This window comes from Canis lupus, chromosome 20, assembly GCF_048164855.1.
Source record: "Canis lupus baileyi chromosome 20, mCanLup2.hap1, whole genome shotgun sequence".
NCBI lineage: Eukaryota > Metazoa > Chordata > Mammalia > Carnivora > Canidae > Canis > Canis lupus.
Genome location: NC_132857.1, coordinates 31475143 through 31491972, shown reverse-complemented (window position 1 = coordinate 31491972; position 16830 = coordinate 31475143). Strand labels below are relative to the sequence as shown.

General features: G+C 37.9%; 1 protein-coding gene across 1 annotated transcript in view; it reads left to right on the top strand.

Moving 5' to 3' along the window:
- CNTNAP5 (contactin associated protein family member 5) overlaps window positions 1-16830 on the top strand; it is a 796877-nt gene that overhangs the window by 168624 nt on the left and 611423 nt on the right. Inside the window, exon 2 of the mRNA XM_072788823.1 lies at window positions 6689-6793. Within this exon, the coding sequence (XP_072644924.1) occupies window positions 6689-6793 (105 nt within the window). The remainder of the gene's footprint in view (window positions 1-6688; window positions 6794-16830) is intronic.

Here is a 16830-nt window from a genome sequence, read left to right as displayed (position 1 = left end):
AAGGATGAAAAAATCCAAGAAGGGCTTACCTCATATAAGACAGTCAAATGGAAGACTCACCAGTGCCCATCTAGGAGGCATTCCTGATGTCATTTTAGGAATTGGAAGCCACTTTTCAGATAGGTGATATGCAAGGAATCACACCGACCTGGGTTCAAAGCCCAGTATAGACATTGACTAGAGTGTGAAATGGACAAAAGCCCTTGTATCTTCCTCAGCCATACAGTAAGAATGATGGTTTCCCTCTTGATAGGCCTCAGTGACTGCCAACAACCTAGACAGACACTGTGCCACCGGCTGCCACTGCTGCCGTGCTGTCATACTTATTATGCTTGATTATGACGTAGTCCTAGCAAGCCACCTACAAGTGAAGGACCTCCAAATCAAATCTAACATAAAAAATGAGTAGAACTGTTTTTAAATCTAGGAAAATATCCTAGAGTGCTCTTGTCAATCCCTAGACAGCACTAGCCTCTCTTCTAGATGCTCGTGCAGCCTACTGCATCCCATCCATCACCATTCACTAGTGCAGTGCAGCCAGTGGTGTGCCCATCTTCACCATGTTTGAGGAATTTGCTATCATTGTCTTTACTATCTTTAAAGTCTTATGGACACTCAGAAGTCTAGAATGTGCCCAGTTATGGTTTGTTGATTGAACAAATGAGCAATATCCCCTGCCATTTACAACTGAGGAATCTGAAATACAGAAAGGTAAAATGAGAGCATGTTCACAGTGAAGGTAAAAGAGCCCGGGGTTCCTGGATCCCAAGTCAAAGGTCTTTTGCATGGAATTGTTCATAAACATAAGGAGCTTCTTAAAAATATATAGAGAGATTATCTTTCAACCTAAAGTAAATACTTGGTTTCTTGAATTCAGGGTCTGTGTCTTGGACTTTAATTGTATCCTCCTATAGCAAAGAATACAACCGTGAGTATTCAGCAAGCAGAGACTGCATTAAGTTGGAGATGAATGTCAGGACAGAGAAGGTTTAACCTTCTTTTCATGACTCATTTTAGAGAGTCATGTTTTTTGATCTGTTCATCATGAGGTAATTTATATTTTAGGATTTCACGGTGGAAAAGAGGAACAGGGTCAGATTCAAGAGTAATATTAGAATATTTATTTTTGTTGTTTACTAAGTGAAATTATAGGTAACAAGGGGAAAAAATAAAGGAAGCTAAAAGCATGAGTTGTCACTTCTAAGCACCATTGTAGGCACTACACGAAATGCATGCTTTATGTCTCTTAAACAAAGTAGGCCATTAAGTGTGCAATGCTAAGAGGAATTTTATCTCACCTATAAATACAAGTGAATCTTTTAAGTTCCAAATCCCCATATACAGACAATTTACTGTGGTAATCAAGACGATACTCACAATTTAACTTCAGGGCCATCTGTTACTGGAGTGGTATTTTAATAATAATGTATAAAAATATATGTTGGCAACAAAAAATGTTACTTAAAGTAGAATCATCTTAAAGAGTCAATGATAATTTCTAAAAAGCTATGTAAATATCATATTTACTCAGAACTCTCTCTTGTGCCTTTACCTTTTAATTAATGTGATAGGAGACCTTTAATATGTAGCTGTTCATATACATTAAGGAACAAATTATCCCCACTTCTTCAGACTGGAAATATCAAATAAAATGCTTGACTTGAGGAGCCACACAAATATTCATAAGGAAACAAGTCACTTTTCTTGATCTCTTCTTACTTTTTTAAATCCTCCCTTTATTGTTCTCTTTTTGATGCTGAAGGAAGACATAAGAAGGCAAGAAAAATAGAGAAGAAATTCAAGTTCTTTTGAAAATCATAGGCTATTCTGCACTGGTTTTCTGTTATCCGGGAGATGCAATTGTGCCCTTCTTTTTGCATAAGAAAAGTTATTTGTTAAAACAAATGTTATGAAAAATAATATAATTATGATTACTGGACTTATGCAGAGGTGGCAGATCACCCCTGGGAAAGGGGAAATCTGAGCTTTGGTCCAGGCTAGTCCATCAGTGACTGAATAATCCTGAGCAGACTCCTAAATCTCCCTAAAGCCTGATGTCCTCATTTGTAAAGTAAAGGGCTTGAATTTCACTATTTCAAAAGTTCCTTGGGTTCCAGTATCCTCTTGCTTTATGAATGTAGGGCTTAGTCATTTGCAAATAAGAATGGGGTTGTTCAGCAGTTACTGATTGGAAAGAGCTGAGTTACTTTCCATCACACTCATAGGCATGGATTTTCACTAGCCTGGGAATGGGGTGGGGTAGGAAGTGGACTTTATGTTATAAAGGAAAATTAGTAGATATGGCAATAAAGTTATCTGCTGAGGAAAAAAGGAAAATTAGTAGATTATACATGAGTAAGAGTTTGCATTATTAGATAGCTTTTAAACTTTATCTTTTTTTGCAAAAAAAATATCTTATTTTTTTAAAGATTTGTCTGCTTATTTTAAATGGAAAGACAGCATGAGCACAAGCAGGAAGGGCAGAGGTAGAGATGGAGAGAGAGAGAATCTCAAGCAGACTTGATGCTGAGCCTGGAGCCCAATGTGAGGCTCAATCTGAACAACCCTGATATCACTACCTGAGCCAAAACCAAGAGTCTGACTGACACTTAACCGATTGAACCACCACCCAGGCACCCCCGTAAAAAATCTTTTAAAGACAAGCCCCATCTATTTAAAATGCATTCATCAACTGTGGAAAATGATATTCTGGTAAAATCATGAAAGCCTATCTCGGGTTGTATATGTCCCCTTGAAAGGCTAGTGTCAGTCCCTTGGTATGTTTCCCCCTCCAAACATCTCTCAGCCTACCTGAGTTTCTTCATCCTTTCCTTTTACCTCATGTAAATACAGATAAACATCCACCACAGTTTTGGAGGAACCAACTGATGGGTTTAGTGTTGTGCAGACACACTGTCAGAAGGCAGAGATGTGAGTGGTGCCTAAAATGCGATGACAACATGGGTTTGCTTATTTAAAGCCTGCAGGAATGGTGGAGCAGATGGTGCTTTGTTTCTTTCCTTCCCAGCCATGTGTTTGGTGTGATGTTGGCCCAGTCTCTGCAAGGTGGCTGGTCCACAGAAGGGGAGGACTGCCCCATGCAATATTGTCCTCACTCTCCGGTGATTCTTTACCCCTTCGTTTCCCCACCATTTCATATTCTCCCTCTCATCTGGCCCTTGGTAAACCTTTAGGGCAATAGAGCTACTGGTGACATCAATTACTGAGCAAGTATTGTGATATGTCATAAAGTTCAAGAAATGAAAGTATTGAAATGGTTGGTCTCAATTACAGCAAATATTACAGACGATTCATATAGTGCTCTGTGTTTTCTTTTTTTTTTTTTTTTTTTTTTTTTTTTTTTTTGCTCTGTGTTTTCATTCTGTTCTTTATCCTTTAAAGGGGGTTTTCCTGCATATTTTTCCATATATTCTCATTCTTTTTAAAAATGATTCTGTGGCTGAATATGTCAGAGATGACTCTCTTGATTTTTCAGACAATGAAGATACTATTTAGTGCATTTGAATGTATTACCCGGAGTCATTGGGGCAATAGAAAAAAATAATCTAGAATGAAGAGCTCCTAGCTCTAGCCTTCCTGATACTTTCCACAGTCCCAGACTGTCCCAAATCATGAATTATAATATGTATAAGCTGTTCTAATTTATGCTAGATCATTTCTCTTCTGCCTTAAGAATAGGACACATGTCTAAAAATAATACACACTTTTGGATTTAGAATGGTTATATGGACAAATTCTTTCTTTTAAGATTTTATTTATTTATTCATGAAACACAGAGAAAGAGAAAGAGAGAGAGAGAGAGGAAGAGGGAGAGGGAGAGGCAGAGACACAGGCAGAGGGAGAAGCAGGCTCCCCACAAGGAGCCGGATGTGGGACTCGATTCCGGACTCAAGGATCATGCCCTGAGCCAAAGGCAGATGCTCAACCGCTGAGACAACCAGGCATCCCTATATGGACAAATCTTAATTCCCAATGACCAAGATTAATTTGATTAGAGGCCTGGTCTATTCCCAATTTAGATGACAGAGAGAAGACGGAGAGAGAGCCCAGAGCTATGTACTGGCTGGGGAGGAGATGTCTTTCTTCCTTTCTGATTTGAGATTTTCCCATTATTATCACTTTTAGGGAAAGAACAAAAGTTCAGCCACATTCTCTAAAAGCCACTATTGCAATGCACAGGGCCCATGACGAGAGGAGTCCTGCACAATCTCCTGTCACGGATCTTCTTTTTAGCACAGATTGTTTTTGATGGGTTTACTAATTTCCAAAGTGGAAATATTGACTCCACAAATGGAGATACAAGGAAGGTACAATTCAGAAGAGAAATGGCCAGTGAGAAAATGACAGTTGGTATTGAGGCCAAGAGAGTCTGGAACCTGACCTCTCCGTGAAGCCAACACCTTCCGAAAGGGGAGACTGCATAGGGCTAGAGGAGATGGACCAGATCACTTTTCTGGATGTCTGTTTAAGTGGATCCCATTGTACTGGCTGGGATGTAACCTTGGTGAAATTCTCCTAAACTTTCTCATGAGATTGATTGATTGATTGACTCTTTCCATTTTTCAGTGATCTCAGTGCTCCATGAGATCTGAGACTCAATTTACTCAACTCTACCCCTAGTGCTTGTCCAAGGTCAAACATCAAGTATGTCCTTATAAATATTTTTTGGACTGAATTAAACTGAAACACTTAGGCCACTTTTATTCTTACTTTAGAGGAAAAATAGGATTAGGGGCCCAAAGCTCAAAAATGTCATTAACAGCATTTAAAAAAAAAAAGAACAAAACTTCAATTTGCTTGTGGAAGTGGATGTCAGAAGGGTTGTGAGCTATCAGGGAGTAGTGGGAGGCGTGCTTTCTGAAACTGGAGGATGATTGTAACTACAGTTGCAGACAGGTGTGGCTCATAGCATAGCTGTGAAATCTGATAGTGTGTGGTGTTTGATGTGGGTATGTATAAGTACGATATATTTCCACTGAGTTCTGTTTTCTGTATTCACCTAATGTTTCCTAATGATAAGATGAGTATAAACAAATGGAATATTTGCATCATATAAAAATTATTTACTAATGTATAAATAGAGTAACCAATCTGTGTTTCCAAATAAATGCACTGCAAGTATGTATGCACCTCCCCTCACCTGCATCTTATGCCTGGAATAAAGGAGCCTTGAACTCTCCTTCCTATTTGCAGAATGACCATAACTGCAGAGGTGTCCTTGCTGTGATTTTTATGTCATTCCTCCTTTAGTGAGAATCTGGCTCTGTTTTGTTTTTGTCAAGTACCTCAAAATATTTTTCAAACATTTGTGTTTGGGGAAAAACTCAAAATACACTTTGCCAGTTGATTTTTTTAACACATTTAACAAACAAAAATTTAATCCTTATGTTTCTCATTAATTTTCCTGTAGTTAGACGAAATAGTCCCCTCAGAATTTTCTGGATAAACAAACAACCTCCTATCCAACGTACATTAAAAAAATCAGAACCATTTTTCTTAAGAGCCTTTAATACATAAAGTTTACCTTCGAACTGAATGACATAGAATTATGTTTGAATGAGATATATCTAGATTTCGTGACATCATTTTGCAAAGTCCTGAAAGGTCAATTGTATACTTAATGGAAAAATAGAAAAAAAACATGTTGGTACTGTTGTGTGAACTAATTCCTCCCTCCCTCTTCCCCTCCCTACCTCTCTTCTTTCCTTCCTTCCTTCCTTCCTTCCTTCCTTCCTTCCTTCCTTCCTTCCTTCACCATCCATTTCTTTCAACAAACCTTTATTGAAGGCTTATTATGTATCAGATTATTTGCTAAAGTCCTACAAAGAGTGTGCCACTTAGTGTAAGATGCAAACAAACAAATGACTAATGATTACAGAACATTTAGATGACCAGTTTGCTATGTGAAGTGCAGGGTCCTCTGTATGAGATTGCATGCTCAATCTGGAGGAACAGGTCTGTGTTGTCAAGACCACATTTCTCCCCATGACCCCATTCTGTTCCACATTTGAACAGCATCAAAGAAACCTTAGAGAGCATACCTGTTACATTAGGGAAGACTGGAAGGGCTGCTTCTAAATATCAGATTCAAAATTGTACAAGATCAGGGACGATACTCCCTTACTTTGTGGAATAGACATTACTCATTAGAATTAGTTTTTCATTTTCAAAAGATTTTCATACAACTAGGAGTGAGACTATCTAAATAATTCTGTCCATCTAGATACCCTATGGCAGGAGTCCCAGGAACTGAAGATGGAAGAGCAGGTAAACAATTGTAGCCGCCCTTCAACAATCTCACTTCTTCTAAAATAGGTTCAATAGCCATAATTTGAGACTTTGTTCAAGTAACTGATTAAAGGAACAGATGATAGTTAGACATCTGAGTTAGACAAATCAGTGAGATTTCTAGCCACACCATTTTCTAGTGTTGTGACCTTGGACAAACTTCGTAACATCTCTGAATGTCAGTGTCTCCAACTGTGAAAGACATTTATACCTGTCATTCAGGACTGTGAGGAGTAAATGAAATAGCACATGGAAACAAGTGCTACTAGCCTTGTTCAGAGCAATAGTTAATAAATAATGGTGATTAATGCCTGATTCCTCTCTTTACAAGCTATCTCTTACTAATAATATTTACTTTCTTTCTCTCTTATCGTTACAGACAACTGTGATGACCCGTTAGCGTCCCTGCTCTCTCCGATGGCTTTTTCCAGTTCCTCAGACCTCACGGGTACTCACAGCCCAGCTCAACTCAACCGAAGAGTTGGTAAGTAAGGTGACTAAAACTCTAAAAGTAGTGCTGAATAAGCACACTGTGGGGAAATGGAAGAAAAAGAATACCTCCATTCCCTGGGCTCATGTCCAAGAGCATCGTTCAGAAGAAGAATGGGAAGAGGGGGGTTAAAATGGAATTAAACCATGTTTCCCTGTGCGTAATGGATATTCAAAGTGTGCTGGTTCTTGTCTCCCCAACCTATACTATTCTCTAATTATTATGAAAGGCCTTTGTGAAAATAAGTTTTTTTTAATTGCTTTCTTTTTATATTTCATGTATCTAACAAGAGCATGTTTATAATAAACATGATTTAAATCTACCAAGATTTTCCTTCAATAACTTTAATTTTTACAATCTTATTTTATTTAAGAATACATAGTACTGTTAAGTAAAAGTAAGAATATGCAAATAATATGTAAGCCCACCAGCTAGTGATAGCTGTGGTTAAATATTGAGTGTATACCTTTACAACATGTGATGGAAATAAGAGCAAACATACTTAACTGATCTCTTTTGTGAAATGTCTTCAAAAAATATAATGTTGAGTATTTAGATAGATATATTTTTAGTCAGATTTGGTTGACTTTTATGATGTGTAGATATACACATATATGTGCAGTTGTGTAATTGAAGTTTTTAATTTTTAAAGATGGTTAAAGTTTATTTTTTAATTTTTAAAGATTATTAAATATCTAATTATATTTGTATATGTATACATCAAGTGAACATTATAAACTATTTTTTCAAGTTGAGAAAAAAATATGTATGCAACTTCAAGAAGTACACTGATCTGTTAGAGTTCATATTAATTATTCCTGACTATATATTCTCATTGATAATATGAGACCCATCATATTAGGAAGTTTTCCAATATTGGCATATCTTTACATTATGGAATAAGTTTTAATTGATCATTGAGTTATGGATATAAAGTGCAGAATGATTTAACTTGTTGACATTTTATTTTATAATTATGGATCTCCATTAATCATGAGAGAGATTTGCAATTTTTATTTGTATATTTGGTATTTGTTTTGTACTATATGTCACAGGTTATATTGTATTACAATGGGATCAGTAATTTAAGTTAGCAAGTTGTATGGTTTTTTTAAGAAAGGAGTTTAAGAATGCTATAAGAGACTCTTAACTATAGGAAACAAATTGAAGTTTGCTGGAGGCAAGGTGGGTGATGGAAGGGGTAACAGGTGATGGACATTCAAAGGATACATGATGAAATGAGCATTGGATGTTATATGCAACTGATGAATCACTAAATTCTACTTCTAAAATCAATAATGCACCATATGTTAATTAAACTGAATTTAAATAAAAAATACAAAATAAATTTAAAAAGAATGCTATTCCAAAGGAAAAAGAATGACCACTCAGAGACCTAACAGGAAAATATTAATAACAATTGTGTACTAACACTACCTTTTTGCTGCATACCCTGTTCCAAGAATGTTATAGATTATTTCACCTATATTAAGGTATTTCATCTTCAGAAAGATAGATACTATGAGTATTATTACCTTTTAACTTCAGATAGGGTTCCTGAGGCTCAGAAAAATACCGTAACTTGCTTAAAATCACACAGTTATGAAGGGGAAATGCTTTGACTCAAGTCATCCAAACCCCAAGTTTTGCTCCCTAATCACCACGTGAGCAAACTGATTCACTAACACAGGTTTAAAAAGGCTATATTAGAAAAGACTTGGAAATGTACCGACCAGAGCTCAAATGCTGCTTATGGCATTTACTTGCAAGCTCTGTGAGGATCACAAGTCACCTATCTGCTCTTGAGCTCAGTTCCTTATCTGTCAAGTGGACCAGTAATGCCTGACTTGACACATTATGTGCAGCTGAGGAAGATTTCACATCCAAAAGATACTTCTCACTGCAGGGTAGAGAGCTGGACCAGAGCAGGGAGATTCACTTGCCATTTCTGGAAGAAACACAGATTGGAAGATTTTAATATGAGTCTTGGATGGGTCATCCAGAGCAGAGTCCCAACCCCATCCAACTATACAGTTGCAGAAAGTCATTACTGCCTAGTAACACCTGGACAGTTTCTGGGGAAGCTGTGAATCTGAATCTGAGAATCTGATCACAGGCCAGCTCATCCCCTAGTGGACAGATATTCACAGAGCACAGATGTCTCTACTCCAATTTATTAACTATCCTGCTCACTAGAGCATCTGTATCTGAGCCCAAGGATAGCATGAGTGTATGCAGAGATGTTGACCGCTCTGTCTTCTCCCAACTACAGTCTAAATCCGGAAGGCTATGCAGAAGATACAGTCTCAGAGAGTTGAGATATATTGGACTAGAACTCACCCTCTAGCACAACTGCCCAGGCCTGGCTGACAGCCTCCGCTTCCCTCCCTGGGTCCAACAATTGCCCTCAGGGGAAATTTAACACAATTTTTTTTTAATATTTTATTTATTCATAGAGACACAGGCAGAGGGAGAAGCAGGCTCCATACAGGGAGCCTGACGTGGGACTTGATCTCGGGTCTCCAGGATCACACCTTGGGCTGAAGGCAGCGCTAAACCGCTGAGCCACCCGGGCTGCCCAATTTAACACAGTCTTGAGGGGAGGTTCTATCACTGGTTCTCAGCCAAGAGCTATACATTTGAATCACCTGGATAGTTTTATAAGTAACACTGCCTAAGCTCTTACCTCAGATATTTTGAATTAATTATCTGAAATGGGATCCAAGGGTGGATATTGATAAGTAAACAAATACAAGCTTTCCAGGTGATTCTAAAATGCAATGAGTAAAAAAAAAAATAAAAAATAATGCAATGAGTTGCAAACTACTAGGTTGAATTAAAATTTATAAATAACAAATTCTTCTGTTAACATTTATTGGCACCTACTATGTGCTAGTGAATTCAGAACTCTGGTACATAGTTGATAAAAATAGGGACGAATCCTATTCATAAAGAGTTTACTTGGATAATGTAGATTAGCATGTAAGTAATTAATAGCTAACATTTGTTGTTAATGATAATATTGATATTATTTTCACATATGCAACATAAATAATATGCATATGTACATATATATAGTAGGGTAGATAGAAAGCCAATATATACACATATTGTTATATATATATATATATATATACACACACACACACACACAATGGAGTCATATATAAAGAGGTGGATATATACAGGTTTGGATATATATATATACACACACACACCTATATATTAGGACATACATACATATAGTTATATACATGTGTAAATATGCATACATAGAACATATAAATATATAGCATATATTATAATAAAACCTAAGTGATGTTAATGTTATTAAAGACTAGATTTTTGCCATATGAGTTTTCCAAATATAAAAATCTAAAATTTGAGAAAACTATATTTTTTATTTGGATTGGAAATATCAGTATAGTAATGACTTATTTTTTTCATGCTAAAAGCAGACTTATACGTCATCTGTCCACTAAAACGACCTAGAAGTATTCTGTATCTCTGCCTAATGAACACTCCTTTCTACACATCTTTGGTTAAAACTTCCCTTTTATTTTAAAAGAGGAAAAACGTCAAATACAACCAGAAGTGCGAACTGTTCTGCATGGTTAGTAACCTAGGATACTTTAGATACACAAGAGATTTCAAAGAACATCTTGGTTTTAATTTAAAATCTCCATATAGTGTTTTTTTAATTAATTTATTTATTAACGCATTCTTTTTTTAAAGATTTTAATTTTTTTTAAGATTTCATTCATTTATTCATGAGAGAGAGAGAGAGGCAAAGAAACAGGCAGAGGAAGAAGCACTCGATCCTGGGTCTCCAGGATCAGACCCTGGGCTGAAGGTGACGCTAAACCACTGAGCCACCCAGGCTGCCCATAAAGATTTTATTCGTTCGAGAGTGAGAAAGAGAGATTGAATGGTGGAGAGCGGTAGAGTGAGAGGGAGAAGCAGGCTCTTCACTGAGCAGGGAGCCAGACTCAGGGCTCAATCCCAGGACCCTTAGATCATGACCTGAGCTGAAGGCATATGCTCAACCAACTGAGCCACCTAGGAACCCCTCCATATAGTGTTTTAAATAGCAAGTTCACAAACAGATACTAAATCATTGCTACTAGGGATCCCTGGGTGGCGCAGCAGTTTAGCGCCTGCCTTTAGCCCAGGGCGTGATCCTGGAGACCCGGGATCGAATCCCACATTGGGCTCCCGGGGCATGGAGCCTGCTTCTCCCTCTGCCTATGTCTCTGCCTCTTTCTCTCTCTCTCTCTCTCTGTGACTATCATAAATTAATAAAAAAAAATTTAAATCATTGCTACTAAGCACTATCATGATCAAGTTTGGCTCCCCCCAACTGGTGAGATTGTGTACCTGCCAGCATAAGACTAAAAATCATCACAGCAATATAATCATTGTTTACCATGAGCCATCACTGTTCTGAGCTTTTAAGGTAAATCAATTCAATCTCCACAACCCCTCTCTATATAAGAATTATCAGTATCCTGGTTTCGTAGATTTTTTTTAAAAATGCCATGGCACAGAGCAGAGAAAAAATAAAGAATATTAGAATAAGACTTCTAGGTAGATACAAAGCCAATCAATGTCCTACAGTAGAGTAAAATTTTGGGGTTATATTTTCTTTTAGACAAACACTTATACATGAATATGTAACTTCACAGTGTCTAAGATCTAATAACCAATGGATAAGAGAACCAAATGACAGGTATATTCTCCTAGAGAATTAAAAATCATTGAGTGGTCCTGTTAAAATTGCCCAGGATGATACGTAAAAGACATACTGTACTCTTCTTTTTTTTTTTTTTCTCCCAAGTTCTGGATTTTTTAAAAACTGTTTTATTTATTTATTTGAGCAAGAAAGAGAGAGCTCAAGTAGAGGGGTGGACAAAGGGGGAGGAAGAAGCAGACTCCCCACTGAGTGGGGATCAATTCCAGGGCCCCATGACCATGACTGGAGCCAAAGGCAGGTGCTTAACCAACTGAGCCACCCAGGCGCCCAAGTTCTGGATATTTTTTTTTTCCTAACATACTCCATTCGTTCACTTGCTCATTCATTCAGTCATTCACTGATTATCATACTATTTCATGAATTCCTTCTACTCTACTCCATTCAGACTTCTATACATTTATAAATAAATTTCCTGATATGCCACCTAAGATGAAATCCAAGTTGTAAAAAGTTTTACGTCCATGAAACTATATCTCATATGGAGCGTGCTTAACAGCGTCCCTGTAGCTATTCACTGTTGAGCTATTTTTCAAAGATGAGCCTGCCCACAAGTCCTGACACTGTGTAAAACTGCTGACTCCTGGCAACCATCTACACCTTTAGCAAACTTTGAACATAGGTAATGAAGGACTACTTTACCTCTGTGTGTGCTCAGAACTTAAGCAGGCACATCTCTGACCTATATACAGGAAGAAAGGATGCCCCGCTGGTGAATTTGTCATGTCAGAAACAAAGATCAATTCAAAAGTTGGAAAGAAAATTATAGGAAAGGTATGCTGATGAGTTTCCTCAGACCCTGAGTAAAGGAAATGTCATGAGTTTGGTCGGTGACAAAGTAATCTTTCTGAGAAAAATACACCCTTTGCCCCAAGGTACTACTATGAGAGCCAAGGTCTGGGTAACCCACCAAACCAGGAGGGAGATTGGGCAGTTAGCGCCCACTGTAATAGTGTTCACACTGTTATCTCATCTAGGGAAGGGATTTGCCAAATAGAATTTTTGCTCTCTCCCTCTACACATCCCTCAGTCCTTTCTCATCCACACACAAAGTAATACAAAGCAAAAAAAGAGAACTAATTGCCTTTTAAAAAGGACAAAATACATTAAACTGGGGGGTCAGATCACTAATAATTTAGGTTACTAAGTCAATCTGTGTAATTGTGGCTTAAGAGGGATCTGACTTTGTCAAATGTGATTTGTTTTGTGGCCAGAAAGCTTTTGATCTGAGCTTTAAAGTCAGCTGGGCTTCGAGAAGCACTTACTGTCAGCAGGAAGTGCAGAACTGGTGGCGCAGCATGAAGCTGCTCAACAGTAGGTTAGACCTGATCCAAAGCGAGAGGAAGGTTTGAAGTTACTTGATATGATTAAAAGGCAAGTAAGAACAGACATCTCTGGCCCCATGAGAGGAGAGGTTTGTATTTTTCTTTCCCATCCCTTTGTCCCTCCACCCCCCCCACAGTTTTGCAAACAATTACATTTACCATTTGTTCCTTGAAATTGTAATCTCTCTTCCTCACTTGATATATTTTTGAGATACTTGCCTGTGTAAGTTAAGATTTTATGTTTCTAGCATAACAATTTTGTTGCCATAGAGAATCTGATTTTCTATGTCAAATTCTTCTTATCTTCCTGGGCTTATGGACCATTGAAGAGGCTCAAAACCCTTGCCCCCGTTAGGCACAGCATCCATGAACACTTTTTATTTTCTCTCTGGGAAGCACTAGTTGCAAAAATTTAAGGACCCATGAAGGTCTTTGGAAGTTGCTTTTCAGTTTGGTGTCCCTGGTCCTTCTGTAAGGAGAGTTGGATCTGGAACAATTTAGGAATCAGGGTTCTCACAATTACCATGCTATCAGCTATCTGGGGACTTGTTCCAGGTAGCTTGCTAGATGACAATCCTGAAGATCCAATTTCACAGTCAGCACTAAGATGCCTGCCTACAAATGACAGCACCAATCTCCCATCTGAATTGATTGAGTCAGACAGGATATGGATATCATCTAATCTGTTTAAAAAGACAATGAGAAGTACAGAATTTTGTCACTACATCTCCACCTGAAGGATTCTTTCCTTCTTTCCAGCTCTTTTCCTCTCTTTTATCCTGTCTTCATTGCTCCCCAGCCCCAGCATGACTAGTATCAAGTCCTATGTTTTTCTCACTATTCGAAGTGTGGACTCCATGTGGATATGCAGGTACCTGGGAGCTTGTTAGACATGCAAAATCAGAACTTGTGTTTTAGCAACAGTTGCATTTAAACAGTCGAATTTGGGATGCCCCTATTCTGGAGCATCCCTAAATCTTCTGCTTCTTTGATTCTTAACCTCTGTGGCCTTTTCAGCATCTCATAGGAGAGTGCGGGGTTGGGTGAAATGGGAGGAAATCAAAGTTATCTAAGTTATTATGAATAAGAAACCATGCTTGAAACCAAGAAGTAGAAATATAAGCTCGGGATCCCTGAGTGGCGCAGTGGTTTAGCGCCTGCCTTTGGCCCAGGGCGCGATCCTGGATATCCGGGATCGAATCCCATGTCGGGCTCCTGGTGCATGGAGCCTGCTTCTCCCTCTGCCTGTGTCTCTGCCTCTCTCTCTCTCTCTCTCTCGCTCTCTGTGTGACTATCATAAATAAATAAAAATTAAAAAAAAAAAAGAAATATAAGCTCTATTTGTGTCATTACATTGGTACTAAGAAAGTTGGTATCATTCACATTTTTAAGGATGAGGAAATAGACTCAGAGATGTCAAGTCACTGACCTAAGGATACATAGCTAATTATTCAGAATTGAATCAAATTCTACCTACCCCAGGGTAACTAATATCTTTATTCTCATTGATATGAGATCTTGATCTAAGTAGAGGTGGGGTTGGCATAATAGTCACTTTTTTCAGGTCATTTTGGCATTTCAGGTGGTATTGCCAGTATTTTAACCACAAAGATTGGATTTTCAAGCATCAAAGGAGAAAAAGATATGGACACCTCTGTCTCCTCCATGTCCCTGATCCTACTGTGGCCTAATAGGCCTATCGGCAAAACTAACCTTGACCTACATATTTAAACAATGCCCTAGGCCTCTTCTCTGACTAGGACAGCAATACATCATTGAGAGATACAGAACAGAAATCTTCTGCTATTTAATAGGAGCCTTGGGACCCTGCCTCAATGTAGACAAATCTATGATGATCCTCTATCCGACCAAGATAACTGCAAAACACAATGATGTTAAGAGGGAAAGGAGGAATCATGAACACCTTTGCTCACTAATAATGTTTCAGAGATTCTAAACACCAACCTTTGGCACAATGAGATGATAGATAAACCCATGTAATTGACCTTTTACTTTTTCTTCTGATAGCCAGTCACTTCCTTTGAAATGCCAAACTGAGATTATTTCTATGTAGCACTCTAAAATGCTAGTTTACGCAATCCCCTATCTTATGCCACTAATACTTTTCAAAGAAACAAGATCTTTAGTTTGCCAGTTCACTGCATTTAACTTAAAGCATTGTGACTTAAAAATATAGTAATGCAATTAAGGGCAGGGTAATTAATGACATATATTTAGTCTAGCAGATGACAGTTTACCACTGTATTTGCAATGAAGGTCACATCCAGGTGAAATAAGTTGTATTTGAGTAGCATATTTTATGGTGGATGCTTTTACTTTGTCTAACCTGGATTAGTTAGGTAGCGCCTATTCAATTCCTTTGTTTAAAATCTATTTGAATTCTTTCACTTAAGATATTGTGGAAATGGCATTAAAAAGATGAGCTAAGGATTATTAAATCTACTGTTGGGGTGAAAATGGAAACACATAACCAACTCTAAGAAATCAGAAAACAGGAGTTAATATTAACAAGCAGTTCATCCTTCTCCAGGATTCCAGTTTGGATACTCCATGTCCTGTGGTGGTCCCTTACCTGGGGGCCCCTTTTAAGTGTCTCGAACTACACCTCTCTTAAACTTGTCTATGCAGTCACTTACCTGTATCTGGACTTCATTATTCTAATCAATGTACATGTTTGATGAAAATCCAGATCTTATGAGAATCCATGTTGTTTTGCTGAGGACTTGCTTTTAATCAATCCCTTCTACAGAAATATTCAGAACAATCAATATTATCCCTGGGATATCTCTGTTAGGGTAATTTTGTGTGGAAGTAATAGAAAATTCATTTGAAGAAAAACTCAGTAACATGAACAAATATTAAATAATTAAAGCTAGGTGCAAGGAGATTGAGAGGTGTCCATACTTCTATTTCTTGAACGCATGGTGTTGCAAGGGTGTTCACCCTGGAATAGTGTGGTAAGCTAAGTATTGGGTTTGTGAGGTTTTTCTATACTGTGTTTAATTCTACTTTTTTTTTCAAAAAAGGGGAATAAAAATGAAATTTATACCTCACATCAAAGGAAGACCTCAGCAAACACAGCCTTCAGAGCTGGTGGATTCAGTTCAATGAAGCCATTCTCAGAGTCCACATCCTTCTCCAGCTAAAATGCCCACTCAGCATCTCAGCCAGTCTCAACAGCATTCTGGGAAACAAAGCATGGACTCCTAATCCTTGCTTTGAAGCCTAAGTTGATTCCTCAGAACAGCAGCATGCTAAATGTCACCTCAGAACTTGTTAACAAAAATGTAGATTGACTGGACTTATCCCAGACCTGCTGGACCAGAAACTCTGGCAGTGGGACCTGAGAACCTCTATTTTTCCAAGTCCCTTGACTAAACGTGCTCAGGTTTGAGAACCATGGTGTAGAGCTGTAAGACTCTTCTGAGACCCAAACCCGCCTCTGCTTCACATCAGCAGCAGTTTTTCTCTGTCCAATTAGCCATAATTTGGTCATAGGTCCACTCCTAGACTCAATCACAGGTAAGGATTGTAGAATTACCTTTACTGGCTTTAGACTAATAATCTTGTACAGAGTAAGAGAATAATTGATTATGTTTCTTCTCTGTGTGTGTCTCTGTCTCTCTGTCTCTCTCTCTTTCTCAAGCTGTATCTCCTACCATTTTGATGGGTTATATTGTACATCTTCCAGTCAAAGGAGTAACTTCCTAATGGGTTGAACTGATGCCAGAGTTAATTTTTAGAACCCAAATTGAAGCTTTTGAAGTAATAGTTAAATATACTTGTATTTCACCATTTTTATAGTCAATAAATCTGTGAGTAGACAAATATCATCTTGATCCTTGATCCTTGTTAGAGTGAACACTTAACTATATTATTTTTATAGAAGTAGAGAAATTACTTGCTCAAAGTCATGGAGTCAAAAGTGACTCTTT